The 24,400-nt window shown below is 39.3% G+C and overlaps 1 protein-coding gene across 1 annotated transcript in view; it reads right to left on the bottom strand.

Annotated features, from left to right (window-relative positions):
• plxna2 (plexin A2) overlaps positions 1–24,400 on the bottom strand; it is a 214,620-nt gene that overhangs the window by 120,959 nt on the left and 69,261 nt on the right. The window contains exon 4 of the mRNA XM_005798917.2: positions 3,805–3,939. Within this exon, the coding sequence (XP_005798974.1) occupies positions 3,805–3,939 (135 nt within the window). The remainder of the gene's footprint in view (positions 1–3,804; positions 3,940–24,400) is intronic.

Raw genomic sequence — 24,400 nt, 5'->3', positions numbered from 1 at the left:
CATTAATATTACTGCTGGCATTGCCATTACATCTACTAAATAAAGCACCGTTTAACATGACAGCAGGATGGGGTGAGTACAAAACAGGAAGAATAGCATCCATTATTTGAATATAAGGAAGTAACAAATGAGAACCAGATAACATAAGGATGTCTGTTGAGTCTAATTTGCAGACGCTATGTTAATGAGCAATACAAACACATTTTTGAGGAATTACCCCAAAAGCATCAGGTAAACACCATTTGAATACTGAATGGAGAACAGATGCTTGAATGTATGTGTAGTGTTAAAAGGCCAATTTGTCTTCCATGTGGGACTGGTGGAGCTAGTGAACTCTCGACTGTAGCACCTATGTAAATAAACAAAGTAAGCACTTTGCGTTGTACTTTGACTGCTTGTTTGTATATTTAAAATCATAAAGATTCTGAACCTGGCAGCTGTGAGGGCAGAAGTGAGAATGAGTCCAGGTCCACCAGTGTGGCCTTGCCTTGCAAATATTACACTCACTTCCTCAATTTCTGTTTCTCTCCTCCAGCCTCATGTTCTCCCTCTCTTCTGTTCGCTCCCTTTCCCACTGTGCCAAACACAGAGGGCTTCTTTGTTATTCCAAGTCGGAAATGCAACTAGAGCCAAATCTGCCTCGGTTCCTGTTTGATATCATCCCTCCTTTGTTCTCTGCCATCTCCCAACGCCATGTGCTTGGCCTCAGCCTGCATCAGTCAGACTCACGGGAACAAACGGACCTTAGACAAGATATATCCCGTGATAAGTCTGGATGTGTGATTGGGGGTGACATTTAAGCCAATGTTGAGATAAAGGTCAAATAGATGTCTCCCACTGAGTGCAGCAGGGCTTGTTTAAGGTATCTGCTGTGTAATGTATGACAGATAGCATCGCAGATCTTTAATGCATGTCCTTAGATTTCAGTTGTTCAGATCAAGCAAAGAGAGAGCAGTATAAAATCTGAAAAACTGTTGCTGCAGAGTCAAAGAATCCCATAGTAAAACAAAAAAAGCAGAACTGAATCCCAATTCAGCCAATCTGTCAGGTGTGACTATCGAACTGTATCGTTAAACATTCAAGGCAACATCTCCAAAGCAGCTGAACATGTTGGCGTGTGTGTGTGTGTGTGTGTGTGTGTGTGTGTGTGTGTGTGTGTGTGTGTGTGAGTGCATCTGCTTCGATCCTTCCTAACCCCTGCAGAGAGAGACAGAAGAGTCTACAAGCTGAATACTAATAACATCCACAGACATAAATTCTCATTCAGATGACTAGCAGTTATGAGCTCAACATCAAAAGCGTGTTTCATCTGTGAAATAAGTGGGAATAAAGGATTTAGTAAACATGGGGAAAATCATTTCAGACTCCATACAAACTCTTCTTTACTTGTGCAATCTGTCCAATTCTGTGTTTTCTATATTCTGACTGTGCATGGTATTTATTAATTGAAACTGACTCTTAGTGATCTGAAAAGATGTAATTAAATTCAAGTTGCCAAATTAAATATTTTGTTGCATAAATTCTGATAAAATGAGAGACCAGAGACTTTAAATATTAATTTTTCCCAGAATAATTGAAGGGATTTTTGATTCAAGTACTAAATTCCTGCTGGGTCAAATGATATGTTTATGTGACTGTTTTATTGTTTATAAGTACATGGCTAAAAAATGCAGAGCAACTTATAAATTACTGAGTGAAAGAAAGCAAACTGCATAAAAGGTGCCTCAATAAACATAATAAAATATGCAGTATATTCTATTGATTCAATTAAAGCAGAGTAACATACAGTATATCATGCATTTTTATGTTAATTGTAATTATTATGGCTTTTTAGTCAATGAAACTCAAAATTCAGTCTCTTAGGAGAATTACAACATAAGATGACTACATTTCTAGATTTAAAATTTTTAGGTTATTATATTATTACTTTTAATACAAAAATATAATTTTATGGTTACAAGGTGGAATACAAAGACTGCAGACCTTACATCTATCCAGCAAACAGCCACTGACATTTTCCAGAATGTGGGCCAGCTGTAAAATGTTTCTGCTCAAGAGCTGGCTGACAGTTGTGTCTAAGAGTACTCATGGAAAGTTGAGTGGAAGGAAAAAATGTGGTATTAGAATTGTGAAGCAAAGCCCATTCTATTTTGGGGAATAAATAAGTAAATAAATGTGATTTCACTGTTTCAACAATTTCTGCACACACGTATCTAGAACATGGTTTACAACTGTTACATTCCAAGCTGTTGTTCATTGATCTTAAGTGGGGCTAAGCTATGGCCTCTGCTTCCATTGTTCTGTTGTCTTTTCATCAAGTCCAAGAAACTTTAGAGCACTTTATGCATCCCTCTGCTGACAAGCTTCATGAAGCTGCTCATTTATTTTTTCCAGCAGGACTTCACACCTGCACATTCTGCCAGGAGAAACTGATTTAATGACCGTAGCATCACTGTGCTTGATTGGCCAGCAAACTAGCTGAACTAAACACCATAGAGAATTTGTGGAGTATTTTCAGATGGAAGATAAGAGGCACAAACAAACCTGATGAGTTGAAGGCTGGATCTAAAGCAACCTGGGCTTTTTGTTTTTATACCTCAGTGGTGTCACAGACTGATTTTCTCAATATTGAAGACTGGAGGAGAGATTCGTGAAAAAAGCAACTGCATTCAAGTACTGAATACCCCACATTCCTTAGGAAGTTTTACAAATCTATTTCCTACTGTACATTCTAAGAAACTGAGTTTTGGAGTTCCATTAACTGTAGGCCATAATCATCAAAATTAACAAAAATAAACATATCAAATATATCTTACTATGTGTAAAGAATGGATCTGATTTTCACTTTTTCAAATGAAAATAATATTTTTAAACTTGCAACCAAATCTCTTTGTCAAACTGAAGACAAAAAATAGAGGAAATAAAGACTCCTGCTCTGTATAAGTTCACACCTGTGCGCGGTGGCCAGCCAGTTGTTGACTGTGTTCATAGAGCAGATAAGGAAGTGAGGGTGGTAATTCATCAGTTGACACTGTCGGCCTTGCACGTCGCCCGTCTCTGGGGCGGCTGCGCCACCGAGTCCCCTGCAGCCGCTTCTGTTCTCTGCAGCCTTCTCACTTCTCCTCCTCTTGTCATGTCTTTTCTCTGCAACTATCTCCTTTTCCCCTTTTATCGCCCGACCTCCGAGCCGTCCTTGCGTCTCCCCTCCCACCGGCGTCTGGCCCCATCCTTTCTACCTGTGGCGAGCGTCGCGTCGGCTGTACTGATGGCTATCGGTCGCTTCCTTTTTTGCCCTTCGATGCTGTGTCACTTCATCAGGAACAAGAAAGGATGACCTTGCACTCTCTGGTCCTCCCTTTACTCTAAGTCATGCACTTCCCCAGCTGTCCCTCTTTTTCTCATTACTCTTTCTCTCACCACAGCCAGCAAAAGGAAGGAGTCCTTCACCTCCCTTATTCTCATTCTTACCTAACCCTTTTCGTGTCTCTTTATTTCTTTCTTTGTCCCTGCCCTCATTCTCCTCCTTCATTATCAAATGCTGTCAGAATGTCTCCCCCCCCCCTTCCCCAAACCCCCTGCTGTGCCACACAGGTTATTTATAGCCAACAGGAGCTGGTGGATTTGGTAATGTACAGAGGTGAGCCATCCTGGGCCCTATTGGAGCCACACAGACTCTCCCTGACATTTAAGCATCTGCATACGCACACACAAAACGCATTAAAAGCCATCCGTGCTCCTGTTAGGATAGCTTGTATAATTAGGGAGCACAAGGTTTAAAAAGACATTAAAAAAACTCACGCCTACCTGTCTATCAGACATGACGTAGAGGAAGCTGCGGTCCAGAGAGAAGGCCATGTCTCGGAGGATGGGGCTGCCGTCCTTTATGACTGAGATTGTTTCATACTGGACGCCACCATGAGGAGGACCATCAACGCGAATCTAAGAAGAAGAAAAATAAAACAAGAGAAGACAAACAGGTCAGGCAGAGCTATTTATATCCGTGTCACACCAAGAAACATGACAACAGACGAGCAGAGATTGACAAGAATGACAGATGAGAGTCACAAAACATTTGTCAACATTGTTCATCATTTACTGACTGAGATTCTGTTAGATGAAAATTCTGCATGAAGGCTGTTTGGAAATATGGTGCCTTGCAAGATTAAATTCTGTCACGGTAACGCTGAAAAAAAAAAAAATCTATGTACTGTATTAAGATTAACACAATGTAGAACATAATTTTGAACTGAAAGAAAAATGACCCATATGAGGGATGTTATTTTTTCAGCGGCGGGAGGGATGTTGGTTGGTCCTGCTCTTTGTATGAATGGCCCAGTCAAACTCAAGACATAAATCCAAAGGAGAATCAGTAGGAAAACTTAAAAATGAATGGTCACAGGTACTTCCCATCCAGTCCAACTAAGCTGTTTCACAAAAACCAATAAGCAAAACTTCAAGTCTGCCATTGTTAGAAGTTGATGAAAAAAAGTCACATAGAAGTTCTACATATCTGACCAAGAGGGTTGAATACAAATGCATTCCAAACTTTTTTATTCATACAAAATGGTGAAAACGACCAATCATTTTCTTCCACTTTACAAATGTGTACAACTTTTATTGGCTGTTTTCTCACTGTTAAGTCTTTCCTAAATATTTTTTTTCAAATAGTAGACTGCATTTGTCATGTTTTAATGCAATTGTGGCTCTATTGGAAGAGCACATTTTGCAGTCAAAGTTTTGCAGTGTGTACTGGTATGAATTTGTTAGTTCAACTGGGTGAATTTAGCTCTGATGACAGCAAAAATGTAATATATTTGCAATGCCCCAAAGCACAGCTCTAATTACTGCAAAAGGTGGTTCTAGGAAGTCTGGATTCATCAGAAACAAATATTAATTCCCATCACTTTAGATTTTTATTTGTAAAAACATTTTTGAAATGTTTTTTTTTATTGTTTTCTTTCCACTTGTGAATTATTACATGAAATCCAAATAAAATACGCCAAGGTTTGAGGTCACAACAGGTAAGATTAGATTTATAATAACTAAAATTTATGAATCTTTATATTTGTTTAACTCATTTGTAAGTACGAAACATGTGCGACAGCTTGGAGGATTACTTATTTATGACTTCAAAGGAGTCCTCTGGGAGTATTTGTAGTTCCTTTAGTTACAGAAACTTTGAGAGATTAATTGCCGATACAATTAAGCCATTGTGAAACCTTAGCTGTGTTTTCCTTTCTTCCTCCTTCTGATGAATGATGAATTCCCTCACTAGGACTTTGAACTTCAAGCCAAGACCACCTTCCTGGAGATACAGTGGAAAAATGGAGTAATACGTCGCAAATCAGGTAATGTTTCTTCACATTAAATCATGTTGACCAAATATGTAGCCACAACAGCACATTTTAAAAGGGAGGGTGCAGGTTTATTGATGTGGGGCGTGAGAGATGTCTCTATGATGTCAGATGTCACAGATTCCTCCCCCAACCATCAAAGATGATGTCTCTATCATCTGTCCATTCCCGTCTGCCTCTCTCCACCCCAACATTCATCTGTCTATTCGGATAGTGACATCCCCAAAGAGCAGGCTGCCTCACTAAAAAATAACTCAAGAGGGGGGAAAAGTCAGGGTCAGACGTCTGTCAAACTGGGAGGGTGAAGAGGTTTGGGAGCTGATGTGTACACACACACAGCCTCTTGTTTGTTTGTGAGGCAGGGAATGTGTGTCAAAACCATTAGATAGTCATGTAAGGGGGGAGAAAAGTGAGGTAGGTTAACTGTGGGCCCTAGAGATTGACCGCTTGAGTGGAAAAACTAAAACTGGTCAAGCCTTCCGTGTTTGACCTGCGTCTGGCCCAGGGGGACCGATCCCAGAGTCGCTGACAGAACATATGTGAAACCCATATGTGGGGAGGATGGAGGACGGATGCGGGGGCCGGGGCCATCTACATCTAGTTACTGACACTGCAGCGTGGAGGGAGACCTCAGCAAATATGCTTGTCCATAAAGCATGTCAGCGTCAGGCCATAACAGAGCTGCACGCTGTGATATGTGTCCAAGCAGGCCGCCGCAAGGGATCATGAGATAACCCGACCTCCCTGCCCGCAGTTCATCTGAATCAGATCTCTATCACACATTCTCTCACTACTGTCAGGAGGTCTCTCAATTCACATTTTGGCCACAAGCACAACTGCTGCAGCGGGAATGTTTTAGCAACAAAGCCCCTGCTCTGCAGGTATCTAAGGTATCTGCTTAAATAAAAAACAAATACCTGGCAAAGTGGTAAAAACAGTTGAATTTATTCGCTTTTTGTCTCAATGCAAATACTGGGCGATTAATTGATTTTAATCAATTAATAAATACTTTGGTGTTTGAAGATTTAATTTTTGGAGAATCTGGATTTTGCACTCCTTGGGCTTCCATAGTTGGAGGCGATGTCAGCACAACCAGGCAGCCATCTTGTTTCTCAAGCACGTTTTAAAAAGAATAAGAGTAAGGCTTGGTTGTTTTTGTGGACAAGAATATAGACTAAATAATATGAGAATAAAGTATTATTTTCACCAAAATAAAGTCGTAATATATGAAGAATGAAGTAGTAATTTTATAACTCCAACAAAAAAAAATCCAAGCTTTTCTCTCTGTACAGCAATTCTTTTGTTGTAATGAGAGAAACAATTTTATTGTAATTTCAAAACATCTTTCTGGCCACATTTTGTCATTATTCTATTAATATTTGGACTATTTTTGTAATTAAATATACATTCTCATGGCCTGGCCCTTGGAAAAAAAGCAAGCAAAATAATTGGAAATTGGATCTGGTATGAAAAAAATCAGAGATTTTATTTTTAAGCCATATCATCCAGCCCTAGAGCTAACTTAAAAACCTAATTTTCTTCAGTCTAACTTTACTTTAACGTTTAGGGTGCTTTAGAAGTACAACCTGGTCAAAGTTTGCCCTGTTTGACGCTGCATTACATATCAGACGAGATGAGAAGGCTGCAACCAGGTAATACTTTTCAGACAATCACACTCGCCCTCTATTAAAGGAAAAACAATGCATTGAAAGGAAGCCTGCAGCCCCAGAGAGCTGCCCTTTGGTTCAGTCTGGTCTGACTCTGTTCCCCATTTCAACTCTGCAACTATTAGGCAGCTCCTCTCTTCCAGCAGCATGGGAAGGAGACAGAAGGAAGGAGGGAAAAAGGTGAAGATAGATGAGAGTGTTGGAAAAACTGTCTACATTACTCGAGGGAGTCCATGGGTTGTATTTAATGGTTTCAAAAAAAGAGAAGATGACAACATCTTGAATTATAGATATTTAAACAAATTGCTCAAACACACAGTAGGCAACTGGTGTTTAGATTCACGCTGCATGTGGGATTTGATATCCTTCATGTACAAACATAAATCCAAACACAGCAGTGATGGTGGAAGATAACGGAGAACAGAAATAAGTGTCCTCAGGCGGCAAAGAGTGGGAGGCAAATCCTGGAGCTGGAGCACTGTTTTCAGATTTTGTTTTAGCTTTCTTTGGACTGCTGCATTACAACATAATTTAAAAGGGAGCATTTCAAACTCAGTAATGAAATTGCAAAGCAACACCAGTGGTCCCATGAAATCACTTGGGACATCAATGCCTATTGATGTCTAATGCATCAGTAAGCATTCGACATCCATCTGTTTTCACTTTGTGTTCATACAGATTATTATGCTAAGACCAATGTTCTATGGTTAGCTTTAAAATCTGCAAAGTATGAGAAATTTCTGTCGAATCAATAATTGGTAATATTCTCAATGATTAAATTCAGTGTGAGGCGTACTATGCAATACACAAAACCAATCTTCCCAAAGAATTTTCATATTTTTAGAGCTGATGGATGAAGCTATCTTTCAATCATTACTAAATATAAAATTTCTTCAAACATTGCAAAGCTGCTTCAGTTTGACGAGTCCTCCAGTATGTTTGCAAGTATTTTGCTAAGACACTTTTCTTAGTATTAGTCTAGGTAGTATTTGAAATAAACTGGCAGAACAAAGTTCAACTTCAGAGAAAGCTGTAACTTTCTATGCAAAAGAATCCATTTTTTAAAAAAAGGGGTTTCCAAAGCACACTACCAAGTCCAGCTTTAAATGGCTCAAAAAGAAATAAAAAAGAAGCTTTTGGAGTGGTCTAGTCAAAGTCTAATTTTCAACAGTTTGAGATGCTGTGACATTACTTTTAACAGACCATGCTGAAAACAATCCAGTACAGTTTATTGTAAAACACCACATCAATGCAAAAAATGTACTGCCAGTTACTGCAAATGCTTGATGGAAGTGGTTGTTGCCATGGGTGACATAACCAGTTATTAGGTTTTAAGGGCAATTACTTTTTCAACATGGGAGAAGGTTGGTTTCGGTTGCCCCTTAATAAGCCCAAAACACAATTATGATTTTTCAGCCTTGTAATTCTTGTTCTGTCATCACATCCGATTAGTTGAACAACAACACAGTTAGTGAAAGATGAAAAAAAAACAAAAACATTTGCAGTATGAATAAAAACACAAGAAAAGCCATCAAAGAGCAGGTCTCAAACGGTAATAACTCAATAATTCACATAAAAGAACGATCGGTTTCAAAAAGCACATCACTAACATCATTTGTTCTCTGTTAAGACTCCAACTACATGTATGTTTTATGTTATGGTACCTACAACTAAGAGAGCTGGGGATTTGAGTTGAGGGATATGCTGGAGGGAAATGATGGCAGAGGCATCAGAGGCCTCCCCTTGTGGCTACAAGGGTCCATGCCAGAGGGGGGCTTTTGATCAGACCATGTAAGCACCCTGGAAAAACGTTTGAAGATTGACCAAACTCCAATTCAGATTGCCCTTCTCCCTCTTCCTCTCTCCACCGCTCTGCCTTGGTCTGTGGTTTTGAACACAGTGCCAGACAGTGGATCACCAACTGTGAGAGTCTATGAGAAGCAATTTGCTTGAGTGAAAAGGGCTGAATAAATCCTGGCTAAAAGTGCAGCAAATGTGTGTTTTTGCAGTGCATTATGGATGCTGCAGCTCAGACATGGAAGGAGAAGTAAAGGCCAAAACTGTCATTCATTCAAAAGACACATCCCACCCAGCAAGACAGCTTGTTCTGTCATACCATAAAACTGCTCGGGAGCAGCTAAAGCAATAACAAAAACCTTTACACATAAAAAAAAAAAAAAAAAAAACTAAACTCCTCAAATTCCTCTCTGTTAAGGCATACAGACGTACACTGTCGTGTAAAAAGTATTTGCCCCAAAACAGACTTCTCTAGTTTTTCCCTTTCTTGTTCAGGGTTAAACATTTCAGATCAAATAAATTTAAATAAAGAATTTTCAAAATGATGATTTCATTTCTTAGACAAAATAAGGTCCCCAAACAATCCTGGACAATGAAAACATGCAACTGTCCCAAACATCTAAAAGCTCTTGTGTCACTTCTGGCACAAGGGCTGTTTGGCAGACACAAATTAAACAGCATCAAATATGTTTATTTGTGGTGGTTTTCACAAAGTATCTTACCTCACTGTGGAAGAATCTTGGTCCATTTCTCAATGCAGACTAAAGTTTTCATTAAACAAACTGCCTGTTTAAGATCAAACCGCAGCATCTCGGATTTAAGTCTAGTCATTAAATAGGCCACAGAAACCTTCATTTTCTTTAGTTGATTTGTGACATTCAGGAGTGGATTTGCTAGAGTGCTTCAGATCATTGTTCTGCTGCAAAAACAAGTATTAGTTTTGCGTTTTAAAATGTTGTGCTGTAAGGTTTTGCATCTTGTTTTGCAGGATGTGTTGCTTTTTTAAATCTTTCAGTCTACTACATACCAGCAGACGTTTCTTGTTTAAGTGATATCTTGGATCAGATGTGGGTGTGCCAAGTAAACAAAAGCATTTAGTTAATCACCATTTATGATTTAACAACATTGATCAATTATATTTTCATGCAGAGCAATACAGGATTGCATAGCTTTTTTTTCTCTGAATAAATTAAGTCATCAATTGCCAAATGAATTTGTTGCTGTATTTGTCATATTAAAGTTAGTTTATGATCAAAAACATTTAAGAAAAGCAAAACAAAATGACTTCTCTAAACGTTCCCATCTGGATTTTAAAGCCAGACGGCACACAATACATAGTGTTTGTTCAACATTAAATACTTTTTTTTTTCCATTTAATAGCTCAGCTGCTAACTATTACCTGAGACCAATTTTCTTTTCAGATTTGTCGAAATCCTATTTTTAACCGTTAGCCTAGAGGGATGTTAGTTCTCTGAAACCGGAGATGCTTGTGCACAGGTAGCTGCCAAGCCAAATACAGATCAGTCTGAGGGTGTAGATTATTTTGCCTCTGTATTTCAGCTAGCAGAGAAGACTGTAAGCCATGTATGGGAATCTTTACCAAGCCGCACAAGGGAGGTACTCTGCAAACCTTGTGTCAAGAATCTAATTGTATGTTCCCCGCCTACACATTGCATTGGAATAGCATAATAAGAGTTGAATATCTGCAAAATGTGGTTTTCTGGATAAAACTAAGAAAATTTCACTTTTCAGAGAGTTAAAAGTTGAACTTCCTAAATATCCAATCTGACAGCTATCTGCTTATCCAGTTCCGCAGTCTCGAGAGCGGGAGTGACAACCACTGCTTTTGTCTGCCTGATCCCACACACTGGATTAAATTCTGCAAAAGTACACCACCACTACACACTTCCACGCTCTGTCTCAAAGCACTGACCCCTCACAGAGGCACCACAGACGGGGCTCTGCTTAGAAAAGGGGGAGCTTTGTCAAGTAGGGTCAAACCAATTGAAAACAAAAAGCACAGGTCAGACAGATTTGACAAAGGCTACCGTAAATCTTATACAATCAAATCCAATCCACCTGATGGAGCCCATCTTGGCCTCTGGTAAATGGCTTGAATTTGATGCTGAGATTGTTCTGTGGTTTGGACCAAATGGGCTAAGTGTCAGACTGACAGGATTTTGAAACCAAGTCAAGCTTGTCAGGAGTCGTCCATGATTTCAAAGGCTTTTGTGACAAGACAGGCACTCTGGTCACAAGACAAACGTGGAAAATATTCTATTTTTACACACACAGATAATAAATAACAAGGCAGTTGTATGATGGAAATTAAAGAAAATATATATAAAACAAGCAATTTATCTGAACATAAAAGCTCATGACGCAGCAGGGGGTCCAGCTTTATATAAACCTTAATTTCTTCCTTTAAAGTTCATAGGTAAGGTGTTTGTTTAGCTAAAAGCCTCTCAAGTGAATATATGAAGGTGAGAAAGAATAGTGGCAGAGGGGTGTGAGTTGTGCTGACAGATCCTCTGACTACCCTAATGGATAAGCATGCATGACAACACAAGTCAGACCCTTTAGGCATTGAGATGAAGGCGTGTGAAGGGATGAGTGTTATGTGTCACAGAAGAAGAAAAAAATCAGAAACGCACAAGAAGCCAAAAACAGATCAAAGCACAATGATAAAGGTATAACGAGTGATTTAAAAAAAATTATAGACCACAAAAATCTAACCATCAGGAATTAAAAAAAATACAGCTACCAACAGCAATAGTGCTGATGAAACAGAGACATTGCAGTTATCCTGTTTTAGATTCCATTCCAGGAAATCCTAAAATGTTCTGATTCGCTGTGCTTCTCTGTTTGATGAAGCCACTAAAGAAATTACTACTGCCGTTAACTTTTACTTTACTTCTTAATTTTGTGTGCTGTCTGGCTTCTCTACTTTTTATTTTACACTCCCAATTATCTGGCAGAAAGAATGTTACTTCACTTCACTTCACTTCTTCCCTCACTCACAATAGAGACAAATTCAGCTGTTCAGAAGTATTTTCAGTAATAAGTAGTAAGTGCTCTAGTTGAAAGCCACTCGTCACTATTTCTAAGGTAACATAGTTTTAGAAATACAGTTTGAAGAATATAAGTTTATCAGAAAGATTAACCAGCTAAAATCAGATTTTTTTATGTTACTTAAAGAGCAAAGGAAGAATATTCTGCACAGTCAACATAAGTTTTATTTATATTTTTGTGTAAACAAAAGTGAAAAATGCAAAAGAGCACAATTTTAGCGGAATATTCAACTCGTTTTACAACTTCAGTAGTAACAGTGATTGTTTCTTTTCTGTTTTAAGTAGAATGGATCACATCCCTCTCTGGTTAATATGGTGAGACGTATTCTTAGCCAAGGTTTTTAAACTGCGGCCTATGGGTAAAACAGTTGACAGTAAAACAATTAATGGTTACTACTGTTAAATCTTAATGCAAGATGCTTTGAAATGAGAAAATGACTTTTGTTAGAACTTGATGTGAACTCACGCACAAGACTGACTGAAATCAACTGCTTGTATTCCACAGCCTGAAGAAGACACGGCTCGTGTCCAACCCGGAAACCTGGCTTGAAATGTAGCAGACTGCTACTGTATTCCTTTACTTGAGTTGGAGTAGGAACAACCCATTCAGCTGGTGTGTGTGTGTGTGTCCCTATTTCCCTTTCTCTTCTCACACTGGGAGAAAACATGGAGCCTGTCTCCACCTCGATAACGCATCTAATCCATCACTGGTGGCAGGCTGAAGAATTCTGGTGTCAGCTGCGAGTGGGATGGAGAAATGCACAGCGTGCATGTGTGTGAGGTGGCTCCCACCAGCCCTGCATGCTGTCTCTTTTGTTCGTGTTCCTGTTGTACATTATGAGCTTCCACGAGGCTCACGTTAGCCCGTTTGGCCGAGTGCACTGTGTGTCAATTCCCCTTGGACAGGCTGAGGCTGGAGAGGCCACGCTATTGTGACAGGGGAGAGGAACCTGAGAGAGGACAGGAAAGGGGTGACGAGGGGAGAGGTAAGCAACACGGACAGATGAGGGGTTTGAAAAAAAGGTAAGGGGGAAAAACAGACTGCATTCTTAAGGGATGATGTAGCAGGAAAAAGAGGTAAATTACAGGAAGGGAAACAAGCTTTAAAGGAGAAGGTGGCACTATATCTGCAAAAATGACCCGAGCCTCCAATCAATACAAGAGGCAATTGCTTCATATTTTTGGCCGGGCACCATAAACTTTATCGATTTCCCTCTATCCTCCATGAACAAAGCAGTTAACCCTTTACTCTACAACACCTCTCCGCATCCGTTTAAACATTAATAGAAGCTACTGCAGAGGACAAATCACACTTGATGGCATTTGGAGTGAATCGTTTTTTCCTGTCATCGATTTGCTGTAAATATTGAAATCAGAAACATCCTGTTAAATTGATCTGCAATGAGTCCTGACAATGAATCATCCGAAAGCTTTAGCACCTCTAACTTGCCCTTAATTGCCTTTTAGGGCTTCTATATTTCCAGCTCTATGGGTCGCATAACTTACAACCCAGAACATGATTGTTTCAGCACTTTCTTCTGTTTGCCCCCGTTTCCAAAAGAGAAACCAGAGCCTGCGGCACGCATTAGGGGTCTGTGGAGGGGTTGAGATCAGGCCACCGCTCTAATCAGCCCGAGAACACACATTAAACGCAGTGGCACAATGTGAGGCCTATATTTAGCAACAGTATTAAAACTCGAAACAGAGACCAATATAGCACTGATGGAGGCAAGCCAGCAAGGTTCTGAGAGAGCAAAAACAGAAGGGACGTGATGGGAGGGATTTTCTGCTTTAGCTCTCAAAAAGTATGGTATCAGAGAGGCAGACAAATAAGTTTGAGAAGTAAAATACAAATGGTTTGTACACCAAACAGCAAGAGCTACAATCTTTTTTTTCTTTACTTGCTGACTAAAGTTAAAAAAAGGATTAAATAAATGTGTTGTGAAAGTACAAAAGGCTCATTGACTAAAAATGAAAAATGAAAGCATAAACAGTCAAGCAACAAAAACAGCCATGGGGAAAAGAAAGTACAGCCTTCAAGGGGTTTAACTATCAGGACATAATAAATGTCCGGGTCTTTAATGGGTTCTAAAATGGCTCAAATCACTGTCTGCTTTTAAACAAAAAATATAAGACAAAATAGAAAAGCTATATATGGAAAACAATTTGAGACTCAAAATGTATAACCACCCTTGTAAAAGCAGAAGTTTGGGCAGTTTGCTGGTCTGATGCATATGGGTGTTTGTTAACACAAGACATCAGAAATGACTTAAGCAATTACTGCTGCCCATCTTTCTGGGTGCGGTAATAATAGCATTTTCAAACGATGTGAAGTCCATCATTCTAAGGTAATGATTATTCACAAGAGAAAAACATTTAAGGCAACTGTTCATCATCCCTTAAATGAATGAATCTGAGCAAATTTGCCATAAGGTCAGGCTGTGCCATGCTGAGGGAAATGTCAAAAAAAACCAACAGTTCCATTTCAGACTTTACTTAGCAGATTAAAATGTGAAACTTCATGACAGCCCAATTAGAAAAAGACTGAGGAACTATGCTTTTTTTTTTTTTGAATGGCTGAAGGAGAAATGCCTCTTAGAATTCAAGATTTTCCATGACGCACACCCCTGTTTGCACAGTAGTTCAGCAAGAACTATGATGGTTGAGGGATGATGATTTGGGATTATTTTGGACCCAAGTAGTTTGGGAGTTGAACTCCCCTGCATACCAAATTACTCAGGATTAAGCCAAAGTTAGGTCATTTGTTAGACAGCTGAAGCTCGAGTGAATTTGGAGAATTCAGCAAATAGATCACAAACTCAATAGCAAGTCTACAACAGAATACCTTCTGGGTGAAATGAGCTGAAATGCTGGTGTGGAATAATAAGAGAGCTGTGGAAACCTGAATGAGCTGGAGCAATGTTGGAAAGAAGTGGGCCAAAACTTTTCAACAGCAATGGAAGACACCAAAAAGTCAGAGATAAAAGTTCTGTGAACTTCTGAATTATGGGGTCTGCTAATAGAGCTTCATACATTTATTTCATTTTGACATTAAGTGTGTTTAATAAAAAAATTAGTATGGTGAAAGATTTTGGGCACGTTTTTTTTTCCACTTTGGGCCTGATTTCAATTATGGTAGAACTGATAAAGACCAGAACATTTTTATGATGTCTTAAAACCCGATAATTGAACAAGGTCATTATTTCGTCTTGCCAAGACTATTCGCACTTCAGTCCAAATTAATTTCTAGGTAAAACACAGACAGCATTCTGTTAACATTAAAGTATATATTCACACAGCTATCTACAAGCACATACACACCTTTTTGTGTCTCTCAGTTAACAATTCCTTATAATGAGAACAAGGTAGCATACACCTCCTCACAAAAGCCTGACTTCTGATAAGGAAGGCTTGTCTCCAGGGAAAATTATGCTTCAAAGGTGGCACTCTGACTGCTATGATGTACGAGCAAATGGAAGAAAGCGAGAAAAAAAAAGTCAAGCTCATTTCATGTGAGTAAATAAGCAACAAACAAGACAATCACATTACATGCAGTACACACACAGTCTCTGATAGTGAGACAAAAGTTATTATAGGAAAGTCAAACAGCCTGAGCCAGAAGGAAATATCACCCTTTCTGCTTTCTCCCCTGGTGTTCTTCAAAGTAGATCACAAAAGATACGTGCATCAAAAAGTAGCTCAGGAAAAGGTTCAGGTGAGGGGCAAATTAGCTGAAATTGTTTCAATTCCTCCCACCGGATTTGTGAGATTTAAATGTGGGACAGGAATGGCAGGGAGCGGTGAGACGCTTAGAAATTATAGCCAGCGGGATCCGAACCATAAATGAGAAGAAAAAAAAACATACAAAACACTTCAATCAAGCCAATCAAGCCTACCTTTTACTTCTGTAATAAGCACGAGCATCAATGATATCCCGATATGCTTCATGCTGCGGATGATATGCCTGCCATTTGCAGCATTGGCTGCTAAGAAGGCTTTTGATAAATTTAGCTTATTTCTGTAGTTTTGAAACTAAATGCTTGTTTGATACATTTCCACTGGAGCAGTTCAGGGCTGGCATGAGCGTTCATGAAGGATCACATGAGCAGACCCACATATTTTACTTCTAATTTCCATCAAAGAATATCTAAAAGAGGACAGATTTGGTGATTATTTCTCCCAGTGGCTAAATATTATTCTGTTTAGAGGAACTTAAAAAAAAAGCATTTGAACTGGAGATTTTTAACTTTGTTAGACTTTATTTAAGTCTAACCTGCACAGTATATGTGCAACATGCACAATATTTTTGATTTGTTCATAGATATAGCAGTACTTCATAATATTTGTGAAAATGTTTCTGCTGGAAGGAAAAAACATTTAATCTGAGAATGTGACTGATATATAATGGATTGGGAATGAGATATGTGCATGACTAGGCAAGACGACAAGTGGAAAAAAAAATTGAAGAGACTACTCAAAGAATAGCACAAAGAGACGGATACAGAGAGAAGAAACAGGATAAAACTGAAGAAGGGATCTGCAGGATCCATATTTGGTTTATTTTGGTACCATCTTTGATCAGTCAATAAGCTATTGTTTCAGTGTTTCTGACATCAGCTTGCAGCCTGCTCTTTTCCAAAAGATCTTTTCTACATTCAAATTAAGCCTAAAACTATTAAATCCCAAACGCTACATTAAATTTGTTGGCAACATAAACAAACTAGCAGATGGTTGCGATAAACACTAAACGGGAACAATCTAGATAGCCAATGACAACTATTATATGGGTTATCAAAATTAATCAAATGAGGCCACTTTTAATGACCAAAATTGTTTATCCTCTCATGAAAACCATCTTTAGCAGAACACTGGTTTGCTGCTATGACTTGTTGCAGTCTGATACATAACCAGACTAGCTTTTGGCAGCTTTTCTCAGAAATCCCAGCCCACTCATGGCAAAGTCCTCCATCCTATGAATGTTTTTAATGCTGCAACATTATTTTTTTCCAAATACCACCAGACATTTTTCAATAGAGTTCGGGTTAGGCAACAATAATAACCACCTTGGTGGACTTTGAGTTTTGCTTGGGATCATTGTAAACTTGGAACCCCATGTGAAAGCTTCCTCAGAGGAAGCATTTTTTTCTCCCACAAAACGTTCACCCTCAGATATTTATTTGACATCATCTCCTTAAGCTACAGGTTTCCAGTACCACAGTAAGAAAAGCAGTCCTGAGTATCAGTTCAACATGTCCTTCATTTGTTCTCCTCCAAACATAACACTGTTTCATGGGAACAAGAAGTTCCAGTTTTGCTTCATCACTGCAAAACAAAATCCCAAAACATCTTTGGCTTATACACTACAGCTGTGTAAAATAAAGCTGACCTTTCTTGTGCTCTGCATCAGTAGTGATGCTGCTGAAGGTCTTTTGGAGTCAGTCAAAGACTTGATTTGCTGCCTCCTCAGGGATCTTGTGGCAAATTGACAGAATCCTTATTCTGCCTTGTCCAGGGGGCATAGCCGTTATTCCTTTAACTTTAACCCTTCAACCTTTAGGTATTTCAGGTGTTGTATCTCAAACACATGTGTGCAATTAGTGAAGACCCTTCCTTGGCTGCTTTATGTGTACCTAAGACGATGCCTAATTTAAAAATGTGTGCTTTTCAAATCCGCGGGATATTAGTTTGATACAGAAAGTGCATTTGTGTAATTTTTTTCTTTGCAAACACCTTAATTTTTCTAATATAGCCAAGAGATACTTGCAGAGAGGATAAATGCCATTAGGCAAAACTTTGCATGCCTCTTAGGTCCAAAAAATATCCCGTACCACATTTAACTCCATAGAAACACATGTCACAACCTTTAACCCCTCACCTATCAAGTTGCTATTATTCCTTGGATAATTAACCCTTTGGAGTCTTGGGTCTAAATGGCCGTTTTGGTCTAATTTTGAATTTACCCTTATATTTTCACCATAAAAACTATTTACCTTACCTTGTTTGGTATCATTATTTTCAGAACATCCTAAACTTTGTGATTTTACAGTGTTTGTTTCATTTTGACAAAATTTATTATCACATTGGAGCAAAAAACACACACAGAAACATGACGTCATGCCCGCCACAGGGCGGGCGTCGACCTTAAAAGGTTAAAGCTCCTCCTTTACATTGAGAAAAAAGGGGGATGGCAAGATGGACACTACACTATGAATCTTTAACCCTGTCAGGGGGGCAGAAACAAAGTAAGGGGGGTGAGGATCTGAAAGGAGGGCGAGCAGAGAGGGACAGGGGTGGTCCAATCAGTCTGTTTGCAGAGTCACAGTGATGCTACTTGTGAACCGGCGGGGGTTGGATTGTCTGACCCTTTTCAAAATGCTCACAAGAAAAGCAGGCCAGAACCCCATGTGCCGGACAAGGGTTGCCATGGCAACCCCTCTCCCCTTGGGCAGGAGGACAGCAGGGAATCAACTGAAAGCCTTGTGAATATTCTTTTTTAAAAGTTACATCATTGCCCATCTCTGCTTCAAGGCAGCCTGGTTTAAGAATGATTGCTTCGTCGCATTCAGTTTATTTGTGGTCTTTTAAGGAACCCTCTGATGTTTCAGTTCTGGAGACATTAAAGGTCTGAGAGGCGGCGAAGGCATTCCAGCACAAAACTGAAAACAGGATATGCCGGGTCATGACTCCTTGATAAACCCAGTTCACCTCTGTGTTGTACTGTAATGGCTCTCGGCTCTGCATCGCTCCTACGTAATAACTTAATAAATTTCCATTGTTTAATTGAGGGATCAGATGTACATCTGCACTATGTGTAATTACACTTTTGTTAGAAGTAGAGAAAAGCAAGCACAACTCTTAAATTCTTGTGTTTTTTTTTTTTTTTTGCATTTTAATAACTCAACTCTATATGTACAAACCAGGCACAGCATTGTATACACTGACACACCTTTACTATATTATTTTACTAATGCTATGCTGCTATAATCAATTATGATTGAGTTGTTTTTTCAATGTGGCCTAATTATTCTGCCAAGAAGAGCATTATACCTGAACAAGGCTTTGATTTGTCGGACATTTCCAATTGATCAGAAATCATACAACATAAATTACACAACCAGGTGTGTGTTAAAGATGGTGTTAATAACTCTGCTTCATAAAGAATGTCCAAGCAAGCACATGTAATGCTGTCTGCACATAAAACAAGCTAATGACTTTCAGTCATATTTGCTCTATGTGAAAGCAGTAAATGCAGCCCTGATTCATCATTCAGTTAATTAGAAAGCTCTGTGAAGAAGGATTTATGCTCTCTGTTCTGAACCTATCTTTGCACATTAATGATATTTAGTGCATGCAACACAAAGACCAGGTCAGACAGCCACACTCACATAGTGCAAAGATTTTCTCTGTTTGCAAATCACATGCAAAGAAACAACGGCCAGAAATGTTTCTGTGGACCTCAGAGATGCACATCAGGAAAGACGTGATGGTGACAAAGTATCCCCCTTTATCCATCCCAAACACTGGGGAAAAAAATAAACACACACACACACCGACACGCCAACTCCTCCATCTGCCCTCATCACCATCATAACTCAAACACATGGTCTGAAGAGGCAGGAGGGGAAAACGCTGTGTATGCAGAATAAAAGAGCAGCGTATACTCAGGTCAGGGTAAGCTTAAAAAAAGAGAGAGGGACACATTTAGAGAAGATAGCAAAGGATGTGTGTGTGCGTGTGGGCGTGTTCTCTTGTGTGATGGTGGCACATTTCGTAGTCTATGAATCTTCACTAAAGCTCTTTAAAAATGCCGACCAATCTAGCTTCGTGGATTTAATGCCTGCTTCCCTCCAGAAGGAATAGAACAGCCAGTTAAAGTATGCTAATTCATTGGCACTAAATACACTGCTTTAAATGTCAACCTTCCATTATTGCACACACACGCACAATCCGCACAGCATCATAGACTCACTCAGGAAATCACACAAAACAGGCAGGTATATTAAATCCCACAAATCATTGTGCAGCTAAGACACAGGGAAACTAAAAAATTAAAACCACTTTAATCAATCAATAATTTCACAGAGGATACATAGACGCATTCTTAAAGAAACTTAAACATTTGCAGAGATAACTATATTGTAAAAGAGAAACCATTTGCTTAGAAAGAGCAAGAAAAAGATGAGAAAGACAGAGAAACGCAAGCAAAGAACAAAGAAATAACATTGAAATCAGAACCAGAGTGTAGCTCCAGAAAATAAAGGCAATCAACTCCCAAACTACCAGTAAGAAGCCTGACACTCCTCCACAAGCTACGGTGACAGGGCCATTAATTCTATTAACCCTATTAGCATTCCATCCTCATCGCCTCCCTGGGTCAATACACACCTCCATCACACAGCAGAGCTTCTGCTTTTCTACCATAGGCAGAGGGAAACACAATAGATGGACAATGAAGGGTTCAAGGTGGGATGGATGAATAGGAACTCCAAACAGTGGCACTTCCTGTGTGATAACCAGCTAGCTCTCAGGTATAATCTTGTGACCAGTTAGGACACAAAGCACATTAAAGTGTGCACCTGGGTGACACTTGGGAACAGGGAAATTATTTACATCCTTAGAAGACTTTAGGCAGCGGATGTCGTCATGTCCTAAGACTAGTAAAAAGGGCTTTAGAGGGCAAATTTTTTGCAGAAGCCGCAAATTTACTGCTATCCTTGCACAAACATAAAACAGAGATGGAATCTGACTCTGTTGCTTGATGGCCATTTTCTTATTGCTGATTTATGTATGTATAGTACAACTAATAAAAAGCCTTTTTGACAAGAAATTTATGCCATACAGCTACAAAGATAAGATCCTCTTTAAGCTGCTTCTGGTCATTCATAAATTGACTCAATCATGTCCAGAGTAGATGTGAGTTCTCATCTGTCTAACCACAGGAGTAGTGGAGTGGAACTCAGCTGAGTCAATACTGTGTGCTTTGCTTGCAATTTGTGTCAAACATTACTGATTCAAAAAGATGAAACCTTTCAGAAGTCATGTGCATCACAAAATATCTACAGAATTTTAACACGTTAATTTCAATGACACTGAATTTGAGACGTTAAAAGTTTTACCGTAATTGCTCACTTTTGTTCCCCGGCAGAACCTTTGTATTTGCACATTTCTGGTACACCCGCAAATCTGATGATGTTCTCAAACAACCAGATGCCAAAGCCATGTCTCTTAGCCCTCTTAGGGCAAATTTTTGCTTCAAAAAATGATCTGATGGGATGATCAAAAAGACTATTGTGTGGAAGTTGTGCAAAAAGGAGTTAGCCTATCACTAAACCAGTTCAAGCCTAAAAACAAACATCTCAACACTAAACGTGTTGCAGCAAGCACAGACAAACCCAATACTAATAGCATCATCCACAATCCATATCTCTAAAGAAACATTCTTTCAAAAAAGCTACATGAATCATCAGGGGTTTCTCAAATACTTGAAAGCTAAATGAAGGTAATAGCAATTTGCATCAATCTGATGGTTGAATATCTTAACAGATTAAAAATAATAAATATTTGTTGTTGAGCTTATATGTCTATTTATTCAAACATTTAGAAGCAAAAAGGGCTTTTGGAATAAAAATTGTGCTTATAGTCAGGATACAGTTTTGTTTATTAAAATAAAATTAATTAGAAACCCTACAATTAACTCAATTAAAATTTTTAATCAAATAAAACCCCAACTTGACATAGATCTTTTCTTTTAAAATATGATTTTGACCAGCCTGCACCACAGTCACTAGATTTGACATCCCTGACTGCATTCAAGTGACCCATCTTGGTACTGACATTGCTACATCCTGTCCTCAAGTCATGTCACAATTCTACCTAATTCATATGTATAAAGTTAAACCCAAATTCAGGTGTAAGACAATATTTACATTTTATTTTATTCTTTTTTTCCTGACACTAAGCAATATTGGAGAGGCTCAGACACAGTTCTGACTTAAATCTATACGGAAAGGAGGTCTTAAAACCTCAAAGATGGCCAAGTACAAAGAAAACATGCAGAAACTTGGTAGACAGTTTTAAAAAGGTTTTGTCAACCAAGATTTTCCCAATTATTTTAAAACTGTGGATATCCACATTATTTTAAAAAAAGAAGATTATCCCTCACAATGTGCCTTTATACCTCTAATGCTTTGTCAGAGGCAAGCAGCAGGCCAGGAGCATTGGGAAATGAGTGTCTACAGACAGCCTTCCCCTCCCAGCTTGTTCCCCTTGCCTCCTTATCCTCCTCCAGCACAGGGTGGGTGGCTGAAGTTGTCAGCAGACACCATAGCGTACCAAGTATGTAGGACAGTGCCATTAGGGCATTAGTGCAGGTCAGCACCAAGCCTGTGGGTGTGTGTGTGTGTAAAGAAGTTCAAGATGTGCAATAACAGAATCTGTCTCCCTACTCATTTGGGAATAGATCTAGGGAACTAAAATAAGCAGGATCATGTAAGATCTTTCACCACGACATTTCAAATCAGTGGCTGTCTTAAATGTTTGAATAAGGGGATGAGTCTCAGCAAGAAATAACACTGCTGCCATGTTCTTACAGATACACATCACTGTGCTGTAGCCCTGAGCACCAAAAAGAGAGAATGAATAAAGAGCTGTGCAAGTTCTTCCTCTCCGTTTCCCTCCCTGAACTCTGTGCAGAGTAGCTGAAGCTCTAAGGGGCTATCTCTGCTGTGTCTGCAACTGAGAAGTATGATCTTCCCTGCTGACTGATTGCAGCCCATATTACCTGCGGGACAAGCTATTTCCTGTGTATAAATCCACTTCTGTGAGGTAATGTCTAGCATTAGCAGCGGGAGCTATACGGGTGTTTGTTACACAAAAACATTGTCAGCCAAAGAGCATGCAAGGCTGGCGTGAAATCTGAAAGGGAAGCATGCTTTGGTGGGCTGTTGTTTTCTCTCACTGCTCCATCCACACTCAGCTAAATTTTGGATGAAATCATTCATCTCAACGTAATCGATAATTTCACTGAAAAGCGCAAAGCTGGTAAGAAAGCGGCTGGCATGAAAAGCACAATGTTCTTTTTTGTCATTAGTGGCATTAAAAACTGTGAGAAAAGCCACATCAAACAATAGGCTTCTGTTTTTTTCTCTTATTCATAAGCTGACCACAGACTCCATCCAGACGGCTCCAAGTTTGACCACCTCAGTACAGATCCCCCCCTCCAAACTCCCTGACTTCCTGTTATCCCACAACTGAGCTTGTATTCTCTCTGTGGAAAAATACATCTTCTCTGCTCTCTCTCCTGGTGTCCCTGACTTGTTCTTACTGCAAAAACCACATAAATGTTGGTGTCCACACAAATGTAGACGCTTGTTTTTCCAGGTGGGTGGATGGGGGGGTGTTAGGAAATAGTGCAGGCATTGTGGGTAGGATTCACAACCCAGTGATATGATTTGTCTACATGCCTCCCCAACACTCGCCCCCATAACCCCCTCCCCTAACCGCTGCTTACAAGCTCTTTGTTCGTCTGAAACAAGAGGCCAAATAATTGTGTCCATATGAGAGAGGAAAGTGCAAGAAGAAAGCAGAGAAGGGGGGGGGGGGGGGGGCAAGATGGGGTTTGGATAGTTAACGGTTTTTGGCATACCCAAGGGGGTAGTTTCTCTGTCTTAGAGGACAGACAGTTTATAACCCCTAGGACACCCATACACACACCCTCCCTCATGAATAGTTAAAAAGCGAAGGTCAGAGTGCATTGAAAATGAACAAAACAAGACCAACAGCCGTACAGTTGATTTACTGTCCCTTTATGAACAGAAGGTGAGAGAAACAGAAGACTGCAGACAGAATGGTGTACATCACTCACTCTGCAGTGTTCAGGCTTGGGAAAAAAATCTGTCTTCTTAGGCTATAAACCCCTTTACTGCACCTCAGAGTAGAAAAAAGATGCATGTGATTTAGGAGTTGCTTTCTCTTCTTGAACAACCAAACAATCCACATTTCCAGTCAAAAGTGCATGTAAACTCATAGCCATGAATGATAAATTAATTTAGGATTTAAGTATTTATGTGCAAAATTTTTTAAAAGTTGGAACAATGATTTTTATAAAGTTGAAATGGGTTGCCATCTAGGACATAATTTACAGGTTATGTAACTGTTTTAACGTCAGTTAGGAAGTCTCAGAAAACACACTTTCATTCCCATTAATAAGTTTTGGGTATAAATCCAGCTGAATATGTCACCACTACTCTTGGCAGAATTGGTAGAGCTAATTTCTACTCTAAATTTCAAAAAGGTTGAGGTCAGAGCTTAAGACAGGCCACCCAGGAGGTTTAATGTTAACCTTCCTAAACTATGTTTGGCTTGGCTTTATTGTCCTCTTGGAACACCTATTTGTGTTGAGGTTTCAGCCAAATTGTCCACCCAAAAAAAAAAAAGGGTAGGCAGTTATGGTGGTCAGGGAAAAAAACAAAAAAAAAAACATGAGTTTATGATTAGCTTATCCCACACACTA

The sequence above is a fragment of the Xiphophorus maculatus genome, chromosome 1 (assembly GCF_002775205.1).
Source record: "Xiphophorus maculatus strain JP 163 A chromosome 1, X_maculatus-5.0-male, whole genome shotgun sequence".
Lineage (NCBI taxonomy): Eukaryota > Metazoa > Chordata > Actinopteri > Cyprinodontiformes > Poeciliidae > Xiphophorus > Xiphophorus maculatus.
This window is presented reverse-complemented; position numbering and strand designations above follow the sequence as displayed.